The following is a 23,330-nucleotide window of genomic DNA, read 5'->3' as shown; positions in this document are numbered from 1 at the left end:
GATAGGCTCCTTCATGAGGCCAAGGGGACTGACAGAAGCTCACGAACATTTCATTGCGGAGTTGGGGTTAGATCACTCTACACCCATGAGGCCTCTGAAGTTTAGAAAGCCGCTTGGCTTTGCTGGTTAGAGGCAGCTCCCCAGAGTTGGATTCATGGTCAGTGGAGTAAGTGGTTTTTTAGCTTGTTAGCTCCCTTGAGGGTTCTGTCACAGACCTGAGAGGCAGGCTAAACCTACTGACTAATACTTGTGGTGAGCCTGGATAGTCTAGACTGGATTATGAGAAGTACAGATTGTTCTAGGGTGGTTTGGTGAGTGACAGGCATTGGAAAACAGCAAAAAAGAACTGTAGAATCACAGAATCATCCAATTGTAGAGTTGGAAGGGACCCCAGGGGTCATCTAGTCTGACCCCCTGCAATGCAGGAGGCATCTTTCACCCAACGTTAGACTCGAACTCACATCGCTGAGATTAAGAGTCTCATGCTATACCGACTGAGCTACACCAGTGTAAAAATTCAATTTATTACACTTGCATCTCCAAAGCTACTACCCTCAACCACCTGGAATGCTCATGCTTTCTTGAACAACTCTGTTTTTTTCTAGCGCATGGCTAAAATCCTTTCTTTTGAACACCTATGTTGGATGACGGATGAATTCTCTTCACATTGATTCAGAATCCAGCCAGAAATTACAAGTATAACAAGAATGCTGAAAAAGAAAAGGGGGGGAAGGAGGGGGTTATTGTGCTAGAGGTTGACTCATAATGGTGGCTGCACCTTATAATTTTCAGCTGCCCTTCAAAATATCTTGTGTTTTTTGTGTGAGTCATGGGCTGTAATTGTCAGGGAACTGCCATCGGAGCCTAGAGTGGAGGTAAGGCTCCCTAACGATGCAGGAGAAGGGACCAGCAGGGAGAGAGAGAACACTTCCTTTGAGGAAGGAAATAGGAGGGACACCAGGAAGCAAGGGGAGACTGCGGAGAGAGGGCTCCAAGACTCTTCCACAGAGACCAGCGGGGAGAGCCCAGGACCTCCGTTGGGCACGCCCACTCTGCGCAGGAGACTTCCACGCAGGGAGGCTAGGCGGAGACTTGGCGTCAAAGAGCTTCTAGGTTGGAAGAAGTTCAGGAAACGCCCACTGACGGATTCTGCCAGCGACTGACACAGCCATGGAGAAAGGGCTGTCCAGCCAGGGAAAGGTTCAGCCAGGCAACGTTGCCTAGAGCGGCAGCACCCTTTACGCACAAGCAACCCCCAATTCCCTTTACAGTAATTATACCTCAGCCAGAGCTGTACCAATGTCACCACAGGATAATACACAACTTTTCAGAGAACTGTGGGCAAGTCTTTTGAAGGTCTGAAGTTGTGGGAACAAGATTTAAACCGGGGTGGGCAGAAGACAGACTGGGATCTCCTGGTAGATGGCTGGATTTTGGGGGGCAGAAATTTGGATGTGTTTATCACTCCTAATTGTTTAACCGTAGCAGGCTGCTGAGGTGAATGAAGCTATCCAGGAGTGGACTTTGGTATGAAAAGAGTGTGAGCACAGCTCTGAAAACAAATTCCTAGTCTCAGAAGTACCTTGCTCTTTAATTCTAACTATATATCTTTTGCACCTGGCTCTAGCTGGTAGATTTTGGGGTTCAAGTAAAATATTAGATCCAAGAAGCCTGAAGTCTGCCCACTCCTGACATACAATCCCTGAGCATGGTAGGTAGCTTAGGCACAGTCCTTTTATGTACCTCCTGTTAGCCCTTCTCAAAGGGACACTGGTGGCGCTGTGGGTTAAACCACAGAGCCTAGGACTTGCCGATCAGAAGGTTGGTGGTTCGAATCCCCACGACGGGGTGAGCTCCCGTTGCTCGGTCCTAGCTCCCGCCAACCTAGCAGTTTGAAAGCATGTCAAAGTGCAAGTAGATAAATAGGTACTGCTCTGGCGGGAAGGTAAACAGCGTTTCCGTGCGCTGCTCTGCTTCACCAGAAGCGGCTTAGTCATGCTGGCCACATGACCCAGAAGCTGTACACCGGCTCCCTCGGCCAATAAAGTGAGATGAGCGCTGCAACCCCAGAGTCGTCCGTGACTGGAGCTAATGGTCAGGGGTCCATTTACCATTTAACCCCTAGCTTCTCACCGTATGGTGAGGCCAGTGCCGGATTTACATATAAGCTAAACAAGCTATAGTTTAGGGCCCCACTCTCTTGGGGCTCCCATAAAATTTAAAGGGAAAAAATCTGGATGCACATTTCCTAAGATAAAAAACAAATAAAATAAAATCTATGTACAGCAGCAGTGGCAAATGGCTTTAGATACCTATTAGGTTCATAAATTACTATACAGCCTATACTGAACACAAAAAACAGTGACAATTTGTTGTTGACAAAGGACAGCTGGACATATAAAGGGCCCCATTATCTTCAGTAGCTTAGGGCCACGTCAAACCTAAATCCGGCCCTGGGTGAGGCCAAAAGCTTTCTTCTTCTTAATGCACATGACATGAGCCACAATCCACATCTGTCCTGCTGTTCCTTGAGAAATACTGTGTTTAGATTGTGTTTCCCCCCAAACCAGCTTTGATATAATTTGAAAATGCAAGCCATAGGAAGACATCCATGTTCCCTCTCCACACACTGGTGTAGACAGACAGCTGGTGAATTGGAAACGCATCCAGTGATGTGAGGCAGGATGGGGAAATGACCTCAATGAGTTTTGAAGCTGGTAATGTGTATTGACTTTAAAAGCAAACTAGATGCTTTTACTGTTACATATGGTCAAGCTACACCTACTGGAATTCCCTCTTCTGTACAACTACAGTCAAACCTTGGTTCCCAAACGCCTCCGTTTTGGAACGTTTTTGGCTCCTGAATGCTGAAAACCTGGAAGTAAATGCTCCAGGTTTGGAACGTTTTTCAGAAATTGAATGTCTGATGCAGCTTCCACTTGAGTGCAAGAAGCTCTTGCAACCAATCAGAAGCCGTGCCTTGGTTGCTGAACATTTCAGAAGTTGAACAGTCTTCCAGAACGGATTACGTTCGACAACCAAGGTTTGACCGTATTAAAGGTGCTGAAAGAAACCTGTCTTTTTCTGCATCTGCACACCCTAGCGATTAGGTCTGCAGTGAAAACAGAGAGACTGGCATATCTATCTCTGTTTGTTTGTTTGTTTGTTTGTTTGTTTGTTTGTGATGCAATAAACATGTTAAATGGGGAGGGGGGAACAGTGAATAAGTTGAAGGCTGTAATGTAGAATCTCTTGCATTGAAAATTTAATTGCTATAGTATAAGTGTCGGAGTTTCCATTATTAATCAGTTTGGGTTTTTGGGTTTTTTGCAAGCCTAAGTTCCTATTCAGGGTTACTGTAAGAAACCTCCTCATCACTGATACAAGTGAATGAAAGAGTCTGGGAAGTCCCATGGCCTAACATCCCACCCATGTGGGACTTGGCATGCTATCTGCTGGACTCCATTAAGAAATATCTCTGCTGTGTTTACTTACCTCAAAGTTACCTGAAGGGTGTTGAGGAGCTCCTTCCTTGGGTGCCACAGCAAACCTGTGTCCTGTCTCGGGTTTGGCTGCTATTACGTGCTGTCAGCTCATGTGCAATTATGAGGTAAAATATTGTGAGGTGTATACTCTTCACTTATCCAAGCCTTTGGTTGAGTGAGTATCTCCTATCTTCCTTTGTTGCTGTGCACTGCTGTTCTGGTCTTCTGCTCTGTTGCTTTGTCACTGCTTGACTTGTGCTTTCATTTCATGGTTTTAATGTAGTTGTTCCAGTTCTGACATTTTTTGTAACTTCTCCTGAGCCATTTGGTGACGTAGAAAGAAAGAAAGAAAGAAAGAAAGAAAGAAAGAAAGAAAGAAAGAAAGAAAGAAAGCTTTCATGGCTTCTGTGGTTTTGTTTTTCTCCAGGCCATGGCCATATACCATATTCCAACGTGGATTTGATTTGGTGCTAGGAGAACAACCTTCTGACAAGATATTCAGGTAAGGTTTTTTTCTTCTTCAATGCAGCCAGAGTGACCAACCATGTACATTATCTCTCCTTGTTCTCTGCTGTTCTTTCTCCCTTTCCTGCCTCAGCATATAGTAGGAAAATGCCATTTCAGGTAGAGTGGCACCAAATAGTCACAAGTGAATATTTTCAGCATGAAAGGGGCGAACTACCGGGGAGAGAAAAAACACGCCTGACAAAACTCTCTCCTTGTGCACACAACCACACAGCCCTATTTGGCAACACTGTTGATGTCTTGAAACCCAACTTCTTCCTATGAACTGTGACTTTTCTGCATAACCAATCAGATTTGGCTAGGAGGTGACATAACTGAAAGCAAGCAAAGCTAACTCAGTGTGAATCCAGGCATTGGCCCTTCAGCCACAGACACTGTCAGCAGAGTCATGCAGGCAGAAGTGTTCCTCAGCACCTCTTCCTGGAGATATTTAACTCTAGATGCCAGACACTGAACAGGGAACATTAGGCAAGCAAAGTCCTGCCAACTGAGTCATAGCCTGCTAGAGAATTGCATCTAGATTCATGTCCGCAATGAATGCTTCTTCTTTTTTTGCATTCTTGGGCCACGTATCCAACTGGTTTCCTCTCTCTGAATCCAGATTCACCTATACTCTTGGGGAAGGGATGTGGCTGCCGCTGAGCAAGAGCTTTGTCATCCCACCCGCTGAACTGGCCATCAACCCATCAGCCAAGTGCAAAACAGACATGACAGTGATGGAGGATGCTGTGGAGGTCAGGTACGTGCTTGTTCTAAGCTTGATCAAAGGGTCACTTGGGTTTCAGGAAGCTGTTTCCCCACCCTAGTAGCTGCTACGTTTTCTTCCTCTCTGCACTCTCATGCATAGAGTTCTCTCCCAGGACACCTGAGTGGCTCCACTTCTCTCTCTTCCTCTTCCCTGGAGACATCTCTGGTACAGGACAGCAGCCCAGGGCACACACTTACCATTTGGGCAACAGATTGAGACCTATTTCTCTTTTACTAAGGGCTACCGCCCCCGTTGGGGCACAGGAGGCGCTGTGGGTTAAACCACAGAGCCTAGGATTTGCCGATCAGAAGGTCAGTGGTTCGAATCCCCACGACGGGGTGAGCTCCCGTTGCTCGATCCCTGCTCCTGCCAACCTAGCAGTTCAAAAGCACGTCAAAGTGCAAGTAGATAAATAGGTACCGCTCTGGTGGGAAGGTAAACGGCGTTTCTGTGCGCTGCTCTGCTTCACCAGAAGCGGTTTAGTCATGCTGGCCACATGACGTGGAAGCTGTACGCCGGCTCCCTCGGCCAATAAAGCGAGATGAGCGCCACAACCCCAGAGTCGGCCATGACTGGACCTAATGGTCAGGGGTCCCTTTACCTTTACCACCCCTGCTTGCATTACTTGCCAGCCCCACCAACCCTGCCATACTCCTGGTTATGCTAAACCCTCTCCTTTTACAGCTCAGCCAAGCCTCCTCTCCCTTTACGCATCACCCTCCAAAAACCTGCAGGCTTCCTCCTCTCTTTTCACACAGCAGCAGGCTGGGGGGCGGGGCAGAGGAACGGGGGAGAGGCCTTGCTTGCCTGCAAAGGGAAATAAGGCAGCGGGGCAGGGTGAGGGGCAGAGGACAAATGAACCCCACTGCGCTCGTCCAGCCCCTGCTTCTGCTCGAGTGATGCCAGCTTGGCTGTTGCACCCTTCTCGTGCCGCCCTCCCCAGATCCAAGTCTTGCTGGGCTCATGCGAGGCTGGTACTGAAGGGTGCACAGTTGCCGTGTCCCCACAGCACCCTTGCAAGGCTCAGATTTGGGGAGGGCAGCATGAGAAGAAGAAGAAGAGTTTGGATTTGATATCCCGCTTTATCACTACCTGAAGGAGTCTCAAAGCGGCTAACATTCTCCTTTCCCTTCCTCCCCCACAACAAACACTCTGTGAGGTGAGTGAGGCTGAGAGACTTCAGAGAAGTGTGACTGGCCCAAGGTCACCCAGCAGCTGCATGTGGAGGAGCGGGGAAGCGAACCCGGTTCACCAGATTACGAGTCTACCACTCTGAACCACTACACCACACTGGCTCTCTTCTCTTCCAGCAAAGGGTGCAAGAGGCACGTGCCCCTCGCCAGCAAAAGCGAGGCTAGGGCATGGCTGCTCCCCCTCCCAGCAGCCTTGCAAGGCTGGGGTCCAGAGAGGGTGGGGCCTCCTGTACACCCACGCAGGGGAGAGCGCAGCCAGCCAACAGCACCTGCCAGGTGCAGAGCAGGCACCCTCACGCCGGTGCCTCCAGTGCAACCTGGCCCTGTGCTCTTCTCCATGAGCCTTGGTTCCTCCAACCCCAGGAGAGGAGCTCTGGGCTGTGTCACACTGGGGGCACCTACTTCACACCCCTTCCAGAAGCCACGGTCGGGCAACCATATGCTGCACCACTGAAAGAAGGAAGCCTGCATTTTTAAATGCGTCCTTTCCCCTCTCCGCTCTACAGCAGTGGGAAGAAGCTCCTTTCCCCCCTTCGTTTCCTCACCACCGCTGCCCCACGAAGAGGGAGTAAGTAGCTTGCCTTGTGAAATGCAGGCTTTTCTCTCTCCTTCCTCCAGCCGTGCCCACAGTGGTAGACGGACATGAGGGATACTCCCTTTCCTTGGCCCCTCTCTCTGCCCTCCTCCAGTGGCAGCAGCAAAAGGGGTGCGGGGTGCAGGAAAGCTTGCAAAGCCCTCCCTGCTAGGGCGTGTTGAATTTGTCAATTTTCAAATTCCCCAAAAGGAGGGGTGCTAAAAAGTTGTGACATGACTTGGGAAGTCAAAAGATATTTTGGTTAAATTTATATAATTTAGCTTTGCGTGGTAAGTAAAATATGTGTAAAATTGCATATAAATCATTAAAAATCATTGTCAAGTACTTGCAGTTATGTCATATATTAATATTATTGTACATTGTTGTTGTTGTTTAGCATTACCTGACATTCCCAGAAGGTTAAATTAAAATTCTTTGGTTTTCCAAAAGCAAGTTTACGTGCTTCTTCTTCAATCACAGTCTTACCACGCTAAATGTTGTCCAATCACAAAATTAATAGCAGATTTGAATTCCTTACACCCCAAAACATATTTTTAAGACCCCTCACTGAAGAAATTCGCAAAAATTGAGTTCCAGCCCATAAAATGATATGCCCTTCCCTGGCTCCATCAGGTTTGGGTTTCTGCCTCCTCACTCATGTACCTGTCCACCTCTTTGCCCAAACCACAGCCCCCTTTCCCTTGCAGCTGAGCTGCACCATGGCCCAGTCACTGAGGATCCGGCAGGGCAGGCTGGAGCAGTTCCCCAGTGGCACACATGCTGTGCTGCTGCTTGCCTCCTCACGTTCCAGATGCCAAAATGGTGACATTGGTGTGAGGCATGCAGTGCCAGTAGAGCAGGGGGGCTGCTGGAGACCCTGCCCTGCCCTGGATATTCCTCTGCAGCTCACCTGTGGGCTGCCCGCTCCCCACCATGCTCACCTGGGCTCACCTGCCTGGGATGCCCACCTGATCCATCATCACGCTGCAATTCACATGGCTACCTATCTCCACCCACACAAACTGCAGCATGACTATGCATGCACACAAATGAACAAAAATAAATATAAATATATAAAATAAAATAAACGGGCATGGTGCATCAAAACACCTATGCCCCGTGCAAATGGGGCGTTGCCTGTTCTAAGAAATGAGGAGTTAATGAGTAGTTAATGCCAACTACATTAATTGGTTGTATTTTTCCAGTTTTCAAGCTACTGGTGGTCATCTGTGCACAGCCACAAAGAACTCACATCATCTGCAGCTACCCTGTCTCTGTGCTCAGTCATCCTTTAGCAGAGACACACAGCTCGATGTATTAAGCCACTTTAATACTCTCCTGCTAAGCATCGTAGGCCTTCCAGATGTTGTTGGCCAATGGCCAGGGATGATGGGATTTGTAGTCCAGCAGCGTCTGCTCTAAAGCTCATAGAACACTGATGTGCTGCAACGAATAATAATATTAAAACAATGAATATTAACAATTGTATTTTTCTCCCTTGCAGGGAAGAACTGATGACTTCCTCCTCTTTTGACAACCTGGAAGTTCTTCTGGATTCATTTGGGCCAGTTCGGGACTGCTCCAAGGACAATGGTGGCTGCAGCAAGAACTTCCGCTGCATTGCAGATCGGAAATTGGATTCTACGGGTTGTATGGTTCGTGTACTTTTTATTGAGAGTGATGCAGCTGCCTCTAGGGAAAGTGGGATTGCAAAGATAAATGTCTGTTTGCACACATGATTTATTTGGGGTTTCAATGTATTTGTTTGGCGTATTAGAAACCAGAGCAATACGTTTGGCACCAGACTGGCTGCAGGAGTTGCTGGAAGGACGCATAGAAAGTGCCATTCATCCAGCCATCTTAGGGACTCCACTCCGGATTTGTGTAGGGTTTAATCCTTAGCCTTTTCTTCTCCCGAAGAAATCCCACAAGGCAGCAGACAAAGCCCCATATGTTTGTATTATCTTTCAGCTCTGTGGCTGTTCTTTGTCTCCCGTCTCCTACAGTTTCCCCATTTTATGCCCACCTTCCCCATTATGCAAGACAAATATAGACTTGACACACTGCCTTGGCCACACCTGGTAGGAAGCTGGCATGACACTTGACTTCCTAATGAGTACGATGCACACTCTTTCTGTATGTTACACGCTCTTGCAACTACAAGTTTGCCGCCTTCACACTTCACTTTTTTTTAGGAATACACGTAAAACATCTTTGATGTACATTTCTGTATTTTTTAATGTGTGAAGAAGTTCTTCGATGAATTAGCGTGGGTGCCAAAGGGAATGGATGAGTCATACTCTTTGTTGGTACAATCTACTCAGTAGCTATTTAAATATTAGCAAAATTCCCCTGGAGCTGCAGAGATGGTATTCTTTCTAATAAGTGAATGTGGAAGAGGCAGGGTTGGGTGAGCCACAGAAACATGAGGACACAACAAAGAACCTAGGTAACTGGGAGCTCCATTTTGTACTTGATTGGTGTGTTGCCTGCCCCAGCTGCTCCATTGAGCAAGTGCTTTTGCACATGCAAACCCAGCATTCAGGGTGTTGAGATGTGGGGCCGAGGAGTTATCTGCTCTGCCAGGTGTTTTGGTGAGAGGTAGGACTCCTCCCCCTGGAGTGAAGAAGAAAAGCTTTAGTGGGCCCTGCCTGTTCCTTCCACTAGGAGGAGTCATCCCTAAGAGGAATGTCGTCAATCATTCCCCATAAACAGAAATTCACAGCAAGACATTTTTCTGGTCCTTGCTCTTTTTATCTCAATTTCTATCATGCCCTGTGACACAAGACTCAAGAGTAAGTTGAAATAAACAAACCAACAAACCATCAAAATGGAAGAACTCCCATTTCGAAAGCTAGCCAGGAATGTGCTTTTGCAAACTTCCCAGCTGAAAAGTTCAGAAAGTATTAGGGTGCAACCTCTGTATGCATCCTTATTGTTCAAATTTGGACAAACAATTCTGCGGTCAAGAATGTGCACTCAGTTAGTGTTAGAGATGAGCAGAGTGTATATGAAGCCCTTTGAATGCTCTAAGCCTCTGTGCGGATGCTTACCATTATTTCTTGACAGCTGCACGAGAAACAGAAATTCAGCAGGTGTGACTTACCTTGCAGGTACTCTTCTGTGCCTTCCAGAGCTTCAGAAGCTTCTGATGGCAAGGGAGGCAGCAACACTCATATCAAGTTATTTCATTGTATTGTGTTATTGTTCTTAGCTAACTTGTTATAAGTTGCCTTGAAAATAAATTTTATAAATGATCATAATACAAACAAACAAAAACAAACAATTATAAGGCCAAATTTCATAGGCCACAGTCAGTGGTGCCTTGATCTATGGAGGACTCTGGCCTGAGATGGGTTTTCTTTTTTAAATTCCGTGTCCCCTGGAAGCTGAACGTACTACATTATGCATTAGCTGGGAGAGATTATGTGCACTTGCTGGAACAAGAAAGCCTTTCCTTAACTACCATGAAACCACAGAAAGTCCATGTGCACCTATGATTAGTGGGAGAACTTCTGGCTGAGAATGTGGTGTTTAGGTTCCATGCAGGCTTGGGCCCTGGCATCCCTATATTTATAAGTGAAGCTCCCACATGGGATCAGGTCCTGAAGACTTAATTCTCTGTCTCCAGAGTCCACTCCTCCTGCTGCCACCACCACTGTCTATCTACCAGCCCCCATTGCTCTGGAGGAGATGCTTGCTAACTGCTCTGTGGCAGATGTTCCCTTCCTCCACCTCCCCACCTGCTCTCACGCCCCCGCAGCCCATTTCACTGCACCCTTTTGCAGAAGGGCTCCCAGGAGGGATAGGTGGAAAGCAATCCATCTGCTTCAAACTGCGCCCGCGAAGCTGCTGCACATGTCCCATTGCTGATGCTCTTCCTCTGCACCTGCTCAGCACTGGGAGAGGTGTTGTGCCAAAGTCTGATGTGCGATGAATTGGGGGAGGAATCAGCAGGTGGAACACTTTCTGCACAGAGATCTCTGAAATGACTGCTGACAAGGCCACTGCTGACAGCAGCAGCATGAGCAGAAGGAGTGAGCAAGGGAGTGAAGGAGGGGAAGAGAGAATGTCCCCATTTAATTCCCCCTCCTCTGGCTTCACATGTTCAGGACATTTAATACATAGGTATGAATAAAATTGTGACGCACATAAAAACACAGTTCATTCACTTACAACAAAACATATAATACAGTGGTACCTCGGGTTACATATGCTTCAGGTTACATACGCTTCAGGTTACAGACTCCGCTAACCCAGAAATATTACCTCAGGTTAAGAACTTTGCTTCAGGATGAGAACAGAAATCGTGCTCCGGTGGCGCAGCAGCAGCAGGAGGCCCTATTAGCTAAAGTGGTGCTTCAGGTTAAGAACAGTTTCAGGTTAGGTACAGATCTCCGGAACAAATTAAGTACTTAACCTGAGATACCACTGTATGGTGATCCATATATAAGATAAATCCACAAATAAAAACCTTAAGCAATTAATATAATCTCTTAAAGCAGCAGCAAAAAGTCCTTAAATGGATTAATGTCTGTCTTGCAATTCTGACACATATAAGAGGCCCACAGGGACTTATAAGTTTCCTGGTCTTGCTTTCCATCTCATAAATGCACAAAGGTGGTAAATTTTGCCACCACAGCCAAATTTTCCTTACATTTGTTGCAACCTGAAAACAGCATACTTTGAGACATATTTTTGCTGTTGTCAAAAGCATGGGTGAGAATTTTGCAGTGTCCAATTGTTCTTGCACACCACATGCTTAACTGCATGTCATTCCCCATTTAAAGAGCAAATCTAATTTGCTTTCATATCATTGCTGACTTCATGGCCTCTCCTCAAACTTTGGTTTCACTCCACTTTTATTCTTCAAAGACTGTTTTCAAACCTGTTTCTTGTTTGGGATACTTGTCTGCAATGGCAATTGTGCAATTTTTTGCTTTAGGTAAAAAAAAAAATCACAAACATTTGCAGTACTCTAATCATAGGAGGCAGAGTCTGAAAGGTTGTATCACAGTTACAACTCCCAGGAAGTCAAACCCATGTATTCCCTCACAAAAACACACACCATATCCTTGAAGATGCTATTATCCTTTCTGATCAAGGCTTGCCTTGTCTATGGACCACTAATGCAGACTCAATGGTCTCAGAATGTGCAAGCGGAACTTCTTATAACTTAACACCCTCAGGGGAGGGCCAAAGCTGAGTGGCAGTCTGCAGAGCAAAAGGCCACAGGGTACAATTCCTGACATCTCCAGGTTGGAGTGGGAAGGCTCCCTGTCCAAAACCCTGAGCAGCCACTGCCAGTCAGGATAGAATAAGACTCAGCTAGATGGAGCAGTCATGTGACTCCATCAGCATAAGGCAGCTTCTGGTGTGCTGGAGGTATTAGTATGATATAGAACAAGGCATCTGGTATATACATCCTTGTAATCATCCTTGTAATCAGAATAGAAGGGACGCGGGTGGCGCTGTGGGTTAAACCACAGAGCCTAGGACTTGCTGATCAGAAGGTTGGCGGTTCAAATCCCCGCGACGGGGTGAGCTCCCGTTGCTCGATCCCTTCTCCTGCCAACCTAGCAGTTCGAAAGCACGTCAAAGTGCAAGTAGATAAATAGGTACCGCTCTGGTGGGAAGTTATACGGTGTTTCCATGCGCTGCTCTGGTTCGCCAGAAGCGGCTTAGTCATGCTGGCCACATGACCAGGAAGCTGTACGCCGGCTCCCTCGGCCAATAAAGCGAGATGAGCGCCGCAACCCCAGAGTCGGTCACAACTGGACCTAATGGTCAGGGGTCTCTTTACCTTTTTAATCAGAATAGTTGATGTGCACTTTGCACAAGTTTTAAACCTTATTTCCATCTGAAGAAAATGATGAGGCTATAGGGAAGTAGCAGGGGGTGGCGACAAAGCAGAAGAGCATGTAAGGGGGTGACCCCCACCAGTGTAGTATCCAACACCCGAGCGTTGCAGATACTGTAGTGTAGCAAACACATGATTTGCTGCTGAATGGTGCAGGCTACAAGGGAAAGTGCAGGGAGCGTCACACTGAGGCACTGTTGCCTTTTTATTGCTTATGCTACACAAACTTGAGACACAATCCACTAGCAAATACCTGCTCCTGGTCCATGTAAAAGAGTGGGAGCTACACAAGAGTACGACAGTAAATGGTTCCTGCTAATGGCCACAAAGGAGTCAAATCAATTTGAGGGAGGGAGGTGTGCGCACACACGCACACGCACCTCACTTGCCCACCCATTCCCAACTTGCTTGCACATCTGGTCAGACAGATGGGAAGCCAATGAGATGGGGATGGGTGCTGGGCGGGATCCCCAGGCTTCTCATTTGCCTGTTTGCCATCATCCTGAACATCTGGGCTTGCTCATCAAGTGCCAGCATCGTAAAAACACCTAAAGTGCTCTTGTGCTTCAGCATTCCAGCTGGCACTGGAGGGGGAAGTGCGACATGGGGCAGGATGAGAGCCTAGCGAGCCCACAGGGGGCCGTTTGTTTTGGAAATTGCAGAATTAGTGTCAGCAAGCAACCTGTGACTTGTTGTGTGAGCTTCAGTCACCAGGACTGTGAGGGGGAAATCATTTCAGGAACAAATCCTCTGTTAACACCTCATGAGCCAAAATACATGAAGAAGGATAGAGAGCAGCCCGTGACTCTTTCGACTGTGTGCCTCAAAGAGCTCCATTTGAAAGAAGAACCTTCTTGACAGTATTTTCCCTGAGCTGGATAGCTCTTTAACTCACTGCATTCCAAGTTGTTCTTGTGTTCCGTATCTCAGTCCAAAAACTGAAACGAATTGGAAAGCCTAGGGAAACAGTCCCTGGATAACTGGGGGGCTCCTGATTCAATTGCTTAGATGTCTGACCATGCAGGTGGCACCATGACTATTTTCTCAAGTAACCAGAGATGGATGCAGTTCAGAGTTCACTGCAAGCACATCGTTCACCTAAAAACAACTGAAGTCCGTTAAAGGTACAACTCTCTCATCAGTCTGCAGAGGCACAATCCCTGCTGGAACCTGAGCCCATCTGAATCCAGCTGTGTGTGTGTGTGTGTGTGTGTGTGTGTGTAACTAGGAAGAAAGCAGCAGCCTGGACGGGGGTGATGATGAATGGGGTGATTGCCTATTCACCCACCGAATAGAGGAGCACTTCCTCTGGACTGCACTGAGGCTAAGGAAGACACAGTTCCCAAGTTAGAGGAGATGGGAAGACTTAGCAAGAAGAAGTGTTAAAACAGTTGAAGTGAGAAATAATGGAAGAGAGCAAGCTACTCAGTCACATCAAATGAGAGAAAAGGGCCAATAGTTGCAGGTACTATTACAAAGATGAAAGCGATGAGATTTTACAACTGAGATTAGGAATGTAACACTAAGGTTATGAGCCTGGAGTGTGAATGGTATTGTGGAATTATCTAGTAGAAAGAATGTGGGAGAGGAGGAGCAGGAGGAAGGGTGGGGGGAAGCAGAATTGGTTCCAAGAAATGAGAGTCAAGGAAATAACAGAGAAGGCACTGCAGATCTTGCCACTGATTCAAACAAAAGAGAAATAGTAGGGTTCTAATTGAGTTTTTCTCACTAAACATGGTGCCTTGAACTGCCCAGATGGGAGATGCAGCGAAGTTTGTTTTTGTACGGTTGTTGTTGGAAGGCAGCCAGCGGAGGTGCGATTATGCTGTTGCGTGGCATTAACACAATTTTGTGTCGAGCGAAGCAGAAAGCAAGAGCTCTGTAATCTCCCACCTCCTGTGTGTGGCTAAGCTGGTTTGTGCTGTTGTGCTTTCTTGTCATGCTAGTGTCCGCCTGGCCTCAGCCCCATGAAAGATGGCACTGGCTGCTACGATCGCCACATTGGTGTGGACTGTTCGGACGGATTCAATGGTGGTTGTGAGCAGCTCTGCCTGCAGCAGATGGTGCCTTTGCCAGAAGATCCTGTTCTATACAATATCCTTATGTTCTGTGGGTGAGTTCGACAAAAGTCTTTAGTATCTTCCAGGAATGTGGAACATCTTTCGTTGAACTTTATATTTGTGTTTTTGTAAGTCTGGCTGTGCTTATTTTTCTTTTCTCAGTATTAAATGCACCATTTATAGCTGCTATGCTGCTAATCTACACTTCAAACTCCCTTTGTAGCACTCAGTTACTCCTGGCTTTCTCTTCAAAACAATAAGCTAGTGGTTATTCCATAGTAGCGCTGAGCATCCAAAGTAGCTCTGAGTAACATGTCTCATTAGCACAAAATTTTTCACTTCTACAACAGGGCTTTCCCCCTCTCCTCTCCTGGCATGCTCCCTAAATCGCCTCTGGGTCTCCCCCAACCCTCCAGGGCATATATGGTGAGGGCATGGGGTGCACACAGGAGGAGGGGGGGGCGTCCCATTGCACAAGAGCAAATCCTTGTCCTGATGGGGCACATTAGTTGGCTACTGCCCATAGTCCTTAATTAAGAAGCTGAAATAATGATGATATGGTAGCATTACACCTTGCTGTACAGAGTGTGTTCATTTGGTGAAAGAACTGTATCTTGCAATGGCAGAGAAGGCTGGGTCACACCTTAAATATGCTGGGATCTCCTTGGAAGAATTCCCAGGAATTGGGAAGAGCCCGTTTCCCTCTTTCCATTCTGTTCACTGTGCCCCATGTTCTGCCATAAGTGCTATAAGCAGGAAAAATCCTAAAATTTTCCAAGAATGAATTGGCAAATGTTGCCTGTGTCTTCCTGCACCCCTGATTTCTTGCAGCTACTGAGGTGCCTGGGTGCATTGACCAAGAAAACAGGGGAATCTCGCTGAGGGCATACCATTGTATAGAGCAGGGCTTCCCAAACTTGGGTCCCCAGCTGTTTTTGAACTCCCATCATCCCTAGCTAGAGGACTAGTCGTCAGGGATGATGGGGGTTGTCCAAAAGCAGCTGGAGACCCACGTTTGGGAAGCCCTGGTCTAGAGGATTCTTTTTCCTGCTGTGATTCGATCAAAGTTGAAGCATATTGAGATCCTGCAAGGGGCGGCAAGAGACATGGCCTGAAACATAGCAAATTGTGAAAGCTCCCTGGCCTGAACAAAATTCAGAAATTTAATAAATTAGAAGAATGGTGCTTGCTAATTTATCAGCACTGCTCTGGAAATTAGATTTAGTAATCTGGAATGCCAAAATCCAGAAGAATAGTTGGGAGGAGTAATTTCATACGTGTCCTTACCTGTATAGTTCTGAGATGAGTGGGTTGCTTTCTACCTGTCAGAGGTATGGAAGTGACTCCCTCAGTCAGAGAGGCTGGAGTGAGTTATAAATAACACCTCATTAGGATGCGTCATTTTAGGAGGTGAAATTTATTCACTGAGGGGTCTTTTAAATATGGTTTATGATGTGAGGAATTCAAATTTGCTATTATGTGATTGGACAACATTTAGCTTGGTAAGTCTACGTTTGATTAACAAGCAAATAAACACACACTTTATTTACAGAGCAAAACTAAATTACCGTATTTTTTGCACCATAACACTCACTTTTTTCCTCCTAGAAAGTAAGGGGAAATGTCTGTGCGTGTTATGGAGGAAATGCCTACGGGTGGCATGCTTACGGATTTTCCTCCTCTAAAAACTACGTGCGTGTTATGGTCGGGTGCGTGTTATAGAGCGAAAAATATGGGTATATAAATTTAACCAAAATTCCCAAGTCATGTTACAACTTTTTAGCTCCTTTCATTTTTTGGAATTTGAAAGTCAAAAAATTCGACACGCCCTAATACCTCACACATTACTTTCCTAAACTTTTCTCAACATTTCATAGTAGACAGTTTGCCCGCCTCTATCAATCTTTCCAATGCAGCATGCTGGAAAAGCTGTGATTCAGTGTTTTGGTGTGCATTCTAAGTTTCATTCTCACTTCACATGAGGCAAAAGTGAGGTCCATGTGAACTGATCATGCATCTTAGGACCAGTAATTTTTCTGGGAGTATGCAAAGGTATGCAGTAATGGGACCTTTTTTCTAGAAGAAAACCACTGGTTGGGACATGCCCTGGAATCATCTGCCTCATGCAAGAGTTTCTTAGCACATAAGTCAGTGTGGAAAGGGTTTGCTGGAGACGTACTGCTGAGTTAGACCTATAGTGTTAACCTTTCTCACTCTCTAGCTGAATAGCATGATTTCATTTCTGAGATCGTTGGAGAGATCCTCCGACACAGTGTCTCACCACAGCGTTGCAGCAGCAAATTACTTGTGCATAGGTTCTTCTATTGTCGATAGTACACTTCCAGAGCCAGGCATCTTCCATTCTACAGCTCTCACAGCAAGATGTAACCGTGTCCCTTGCATTCCCTCCCATGGCAGATGCATCGAAGATTACAAGCTAGGCATAGATGGTCGATCATGCCAGTTAATCTCAGAGTCGTGTCCAGAGGGTGGCGACTGTGAAGAGAGCCGGGAGCTGCCCATGAACCAAACTCTCTTTGGGGAGATGTTCTATGGTTACAACAACCAAACTCGGGAGGTTGCGCCTGGGCAGGTGCTGAAGGGGACGTTCAGGTGATGGATAAAGGCTTGCTGTTCTTTGAGTTGCCTATGCAGCAGTATCCGTGTGTGTTGTGCTTTTACAGTATACGCAAAACTGCAAAAGGGGCTGCCTCTCAGAATATGCAGCTTCACAAAGGAGAGGGGAGTGAGAGAAGAGAGGGGTGGGAGGAAAGCAAATGTAGCAAGATGTGTGTCTTAGCCAGAGCAGGGCAGTTGCCCATAATTAGAGAAGCTTGTGGAGGAATTCTGATGGGCAGAATAAGAATGGAGACTGTGTATAAGAAACGTTTTAGGGAAAGAGCAATTTCCAGCGGAGAAGTGGAAACAGGGATGCTTAACCTCCCATCCCCATCTGTGTCTCCGCTCTGGCTGTTCTTCCTCAAGCAGTGACACCACCACAAAAGAGGAGCTCATCTTCAGTCAGAGAGCAGTCAGCAGTGCAGAGTTTTGCCCACTTTGTTTGCAGGATGATGTATTCCTGGCCTGCTCGTTGCTGCTAGTGGCAATTCTCTTGGGATGGTTATGGTGGTGGCAGTGAGGTCAACGTGGCCCTGGAGGTGTGCGTGCACCAACCTCACCCATCCCTGTGAATGGAGTGTTGGCACTGCCAGGAGGACACCACTGCCGTTTCTGAGAGCTGGTTTGACACGGGTTGCTTCATCTATGCTCTTGTAGAGAAGGCCGCGCTTCCCTTCTTATTGTCTTTTGAACCAACCTTTCCTGTTGTTTTGCAGATTCTGAACTTGTCTCTCTTGGGTTTTTCCAGACAGAATAACTTTGCCCGTGGTTTGGAGCAGCAGTTGCCAGATGGGTTGGTGTTGGCCACTGTTCCACTAGAGAACCAGTGCCAAGAGGAGCTCTCTGAGCCTACCCCTGATCCAGATTTCCTTACCGGTGAGTAATCCCAGTCAGAGTTCTTCCGTGTCCATCCATCCTCTTGTCTAGTCTCAAAAGCTGCACAGGGCAGTATCAAGTTACTTCTTAAAATTTTGTTGTGGGCAATTTTGAGAATAGTGCAGGTGAGAAAGGTAGCAAAACATAAGAACTGCATCAGAAATGCCTCTGAGAAATTTTATTTCATTGCTTTTTCCCTTTGGACACCCTTTTCTTGAAGTAGGTAATATGGATAAGTGTTAGGGCAATATGATTTGAGTGTGTGTTCAGTGGGTGTGTAGGAGAGAGATTCTATGCTCTTTTTGCTGATTGCATAAAACTTCAATAAAATGTAAATAATTAAAGGAACTGCTCTGCAGATGGTGCATGAGAAAAGAAGTAGTTTGATTCCTGCTGGCTGATCATAAGGGGTTTTTGTTTTAAAAAGGAAATAAATGCTTGATTTTATTTACCAGTCTAAGCAGATCAGGCGTTACTCTGCATGTGCATGAGGGAGCAGAGGTGCTGAGTAAGGAGGTCCTCTGTTTTTTGCATAATCACTTCAGAGACGAGATAGTCACTTTAATGTGGTCAGGACCTGAATGTGCTGAAGTAAATAGCAATTCAAAAGTACCAGGGCCTTCTCTGTTCTTACAGGTACTCCGGAGGGGGCCTGTGTCAATCTCAAAGCCTAGGTACAGGTGATGACCATTTTGTGTAAGTCCAATTGATGCGTGACCACCACCACAAGGGTCCTTTTGGACCTGGAAGAGGGCAGGAAGGGGGTATAGCGAGAATGGGCAGGCTTATTCATGCTCTGCCAATGTGCACGGGGGCCAGGAACAGAACCCACACCTGTGCTGAAATGCAGCACTCCTAAGGAGAGGGAACTGTTAACTGCATTGAAATCTGTTGCTTCCACAAAGGCTGTAAGAGCTATAGGACCAAGAGGAGCGCAGGTGGTCTGACTTCTTGTAAGGTGGCTCCCTGTGTTCCATGTGGTGGTTGCCTTGTAACTTGCAGGCTGGACCTGAAGTTTGAGTGGGCTGGCAGCCTAATTCTACCCTATTCCAGTTTTGCTAGCAGTCACAGGTCCATTCCATCCCATTTTGTCATATTTTTTTGAAATATCATACTGCACATTTCAATTCTACACATTTTGAACACACTTTTTATATGAAACGCACATTTTTCAATGCTTCTCCCTCCCCCATAAAATGAACATTTTGCATGCATAAAATATGTGAAGAGCAGTCCAGAATCTGGTGAAGCGCATAAACTGACTGAGAGTTGTGTTCAGATTTACAGGCAAGTGTTCATCCATAAGTTCATTTGTGCTGCGTCTTTAGGCACTGGTCGGGGGTTTAAAGCACTGTATCTGAGTGGGCTTTTTTGTTTTTTGGTCCCAGCAGTTGCCCTGTGAAAACCACATTTTACCACTGAATCCGAGCAGATCTGACCATGACAAGGGACTGATGTCAGCTTCCCCCACTTTCAAATCACCTTCCTTGTGCTCAGTTGAGAAAACAAAGTCCAGAAATCGAGGCTTTCAGACCCTTTTCCCTCTGCAGAGGTAGGGAACATATTAGGATGGTCCGCCCTCGGAGGCTGATGGACCCAACAGGTTTCCAGATGGCTCTGGTGGATTTTCTGGGAGATACTACTGGTGCTCTTATTGAAGCCCTGGTCGACCTCTGGAACATCCAAATGGTTCATGCCATTGACAGGATGGCCCCTGAGCTACTCTCCCACTTGGTGGAGCCTGCTTGGCTCCCTGTTACACTCCAGGGCTTAGGGTAAGGAAACAAGCTTGGAGACTGCTCAAACACGAGTGGTGGGAAACTTCAGTCGAATGCAATCAAACGCTGGTGAGGTGTAATAATCAAGGTTATCTAGTGGCATTGAAGGCACCAAAGAAGGCATACATTGCTTTCTCCATTGCATCCTCGTTGTGCCTTCTGGCAGAGCTTTTCAAGGTAGTGCAGGGCCTGTTACAGTCTGGCCCGAAGGAGGCTGCAGAACTGACAGTCGCTTGCTGTGACTTGCTTGCAAAGCATTTTGAGGTTAAAATCGCTCACATCCACTGGGATCACAACCTCATTGTTACAACAGTTGAATCTCAAGGAGTGTCCAGAGCACTTTCTAATCTTGTTGTGCTGGATGAATCAGAGAATCGTACAACTGTAATGTTGGAAAGGATCCTAAGGGCTATCTAGTCCAACCCCCTGCAATGAAGGAATCTCAGCTGAGTTTCAGTTAGTAAGGCTTGAGATGTAGACAGGGTGCTTGGATCAGTCAAGGCGACCACTTGTTCTCTGAACCCTTGCACCTCTTGGCTGATAAAAACTACCAAGGAACCAACAGCTGGGTAGGCCAAGGAGGTGATTAAAGCCTCCTACCAAGTGGGAGACGCAGGTGGCGCTGTGGGTTAAACCACAGAGCCTAGGGCTTGCTGATCAGAAGGTCGGCAGTTTGAATCCCCACGATGGGGTGAGCACCCACGGCTCGGTCCCTGCTCCTGCCAACCTAGCAGTTCAAAAGCACATCAAAGTGTAAGTAGATAAATATGTACCGCTCCGACGGGAAGGTAAATGGTGTTTCCATGCACTGCTCTTGTTCATCAGAAGTGGCTTGGTCATGCTGGCCACATGACCCGGAAGCTGTCTGCGGACAAACGGCCTCCCTCGGCCTATAGAGCGAGATGAGCGCGCAACCCCAGAGTCATCCATGACTGGACCTAATGGTCAGGGGTCCCTTTATCTTTACCAATTGGGGGTAGACCCTGCCTGCTTGAAGGAGGCAGTGGTAAAACCACTCCTCAATAAGCATTATATATTTTGTGCTCTCATTTTTATGTTGTGAACTGCCCTGTGATCTTTGGATGAAAGGTGGCATACATTAATAATGATGATGATGATGATGTTTTTATATACCGTCTTTTTTAGGTGCAATAATACCTTATCTCCTATCATGTTCCTCTATCTGTGGAAGCAGTTCAGTCAGGGCACACTGCTTCAAAAACAACTGCCGCTACAAATTAGTAGGGACGAGATAATGAAATGAACTGGAGCAAGAACAGTGCAATAAGATCTTCTTGTTCCTGAGGAAGGCAGCACTTGAAATCCCATAGGATGTACTGTAATGAAGGCTTTGTTTCTGTGCATGATTTCGGGGCTTTACCTCCCCCATCCTGCTTGTGGGCGTGCATATGTAGTAGACCAGGTACTGAAGGAGTCAGTGCTTCTGGAGAACGCAAGGGAGTAGCTGCAGAAGGTGTGGCATCCGGCAACTTGCCATACAACCCTGCCACAAGGGGCTGCTTTAGAGGAGAGGCTGAGCTGTTTTATGGGTGAAGGCCAGAGGGGGGCTCTGTGGAATGAATGTGGCGGCTCCCCGTTCAACATTGGCTCGAGGGACAGAGCATTGCCACTCACCAGCCAATCCCTCTCTCCTCCCTTGCAGCTGGCATTCAGAAGCTCCACACCCCTTGGCATGGGTTGAGGTTGTGCCTGCCCCTTGGGAGCCCATGGGAAATGCCCAGCCTGCTGTGTGCGGAAGACAGCTCATTAAAAACGCAATTAGTGGAGAAATTAACGTGGTGGGGCCATGCCTTTGGGACAGGCCTCTTAGGAAAAGTGGGGGGGGGGAGAGAGTAGGGGGGAGGCTTGTTATCTTCAGAAGTAGAGACTGGGCTGCAGAAAAGAAACAAGCACAAGCAAGCTCCTTTCAAGTTGTATTTTTAATTACCGAAGAGTTGCTGACCCACAGACCTTCCTTTAGTATAATTAGTGCTTCCCTTCCACCTCCACACCTTCCAGCCTCTCGCGCTGCCTCCCGCTCACCCCTGTTCCCACTCCTGCCCCACACCTGCCTCTTTATTTCTTGCAGTCTGAAGCAACATTTAATTAGGCATGTTCTTGAATTAAGTGCTTTAACCAGTTTGGCTGCTTGAAAGCAACTGGGCAGCCGTTGCCCAGGAAATTGGGTGAAGGTGAAAGGCCGTTATGTAGCACATTAATTGCTTTGCTTGCCCAGGAAAGGAGGTTTGTTAAGTCCAAAAGGTAAGCATTCTCCCAGGGGAGCAGCAGTGGGGAAAGCATAACAGCCAACTAAAGAGGACTCACAGTGAGATACAGAAATCAGATTTGAGAATGTTGCCATTTTTAATGAACCGTGGGGCCTCACTTGTGCTTTTTTTCTGGTGGTACTCACTGGTTCACAGTAGCAGCACATTCCCACCACCACAGAGATGCTCAGCCGCATGGGGAGCCGCAAAGCATGAGCAAAGCCCCAGTGGAGCCTGACTGCTGTCGTCACACCCCCAGGGCTGGCTGGGGTGCACGAGTCCCACTTCCAGAAGAGCGTGAGAGTGAGTGGCACATGATGTGTGTCCTACTTTCCCCACTGTGCCCTGTGCCCTGCTGCTGGCTGTGTGCGCCCTGGTTGCCTAGCGTGTGATGGACGGGGCGGGAGCTGTCAGTGAGTACTGGCACCCTTTTTTCCCCTAGAAAAAAAGGGCAGTGGGCCTCATTCTGAGAAACCCAGGAACTGCAAGTCAGGTTCTAGGTCACTGCAGGTTCTATGTGCACTAGACCCATTCAAATGGAAAGCATCTCTGCATGTCTCCAGATCCAGCAGCTTCACAGAGGGAGCATTTATGCAGGAAGACAGGCACAAGGAGCAGTAGCAGAGAAGAGGCAATGAATTGGTTAAAAATGGCCACAACTTTTAATTGGTAATGGTCGATGGGGAGCTGGCACAGCATGGAGCAAGAATCCACCCACTGATGAAAGACATCACTCATGATCTGTTAGCCTGCCCCTAAGAGATCACTTTCTGAAGCCTTTGTTCATATAAGCAAGCAGGCACAACCTGGCAGAAATGGTTTGGTTTCTTTTGAGTGACAATAGTGCACAGGGTGGCCCTATAAGTGCTGGTTCTGTGGGGGGAGGGAGAGGAAAAAAAGGGTTAGATAAAATCACTATAAATTGTTGTGGTTTTTCAGACGTTTAATCTGAAATCGAGCTGGGTTTGAATTTGTTGGTGTCTCTGGTAACTTCTCTCTCTTCCATCATGGATGTTGGCAAATTGGATTTTAAAAAGGCAAAATAATATTAGAATTGGTGCTGTCAAAGATGCACAAGGGAAACTGTGTTTTAATGCTCAGGAACCTGGCAAAGTTTTTGCAGATTTTGATATTACGGATGTATGCTCTTTATTATTTTATTAATACTCTTGCTGAATGTTGTAGCCATTGGATAGAACAATAAATTTATATATAACAATTGGTTTAAACCCAGCTCTGCTATGAGGAAGGCAAAAACCACACAATCCCAGGCCAATTTGGGCCCTGTGTAAAATTCCTCCTCAGCCCCATTAACGAGAAACCACCATCCAAGGAGAGCTGGTGG

At 46.9% G+C, this 23,330-nt stretch overlaps 1 protein-coding gene across 2 annotated transcripts in view; it reads left to right on the top strand.

The window, feature by feature from the left end:
* Window positions 1–23,330, top strand: part of ASTN1 (astrotactin 1) — a 222,174-nt gene that overhangs the window by 167,036 nt on the left and 31,808 nt on the right. For both annotated transcript variants that reach the window (XM_053391242.1, XM_053391241.1), the window contains exons 9-14: window positions 3,913–3,987; window positions 4,612–4,749; window positions 8,030–8,180; window positions 14,332–14,498; window positions 16,864–17,058; window positions 17,813–17,940. In XM_053391242.1, the coding sequence (XP_053247217.1) occupies window positions 3,913–3,987; window positions 4,612–4,749; window positions 8,030–8,180; window positions 14,332–14,498; window positions 16,864–17,058; window positions 17,813–17,940 (854 nt within the window). The remainder of the gene's footprint in view (window positions 1–3,912; window positions 3,988–4,611; window positions 4,750–8,029; window positions 8,181–14,331; window positions 14,499–16,863; window positions 17,059–17,812; window positions 17,941–23,330) is intronic.

Source organism: Podarcis raffonei, chromosome 6, assembly GCF_027172205.1.
Source record: "Podarcis raffonei isolate rPodRaf1 chromosome 6, rPodRaf1.pri, whole genome shotgun sequence".
Classification (NCBI taxonomy): domain Eukaryota; kingdom Metazoa; phylum Chordata; class Lepidosauria; order Squamata; family Lacertidae; genus Podarcis; species Podarcis raffonei.
This window is presented reverse-complemented; position numbering and strand designations above follow the sequence as displayed.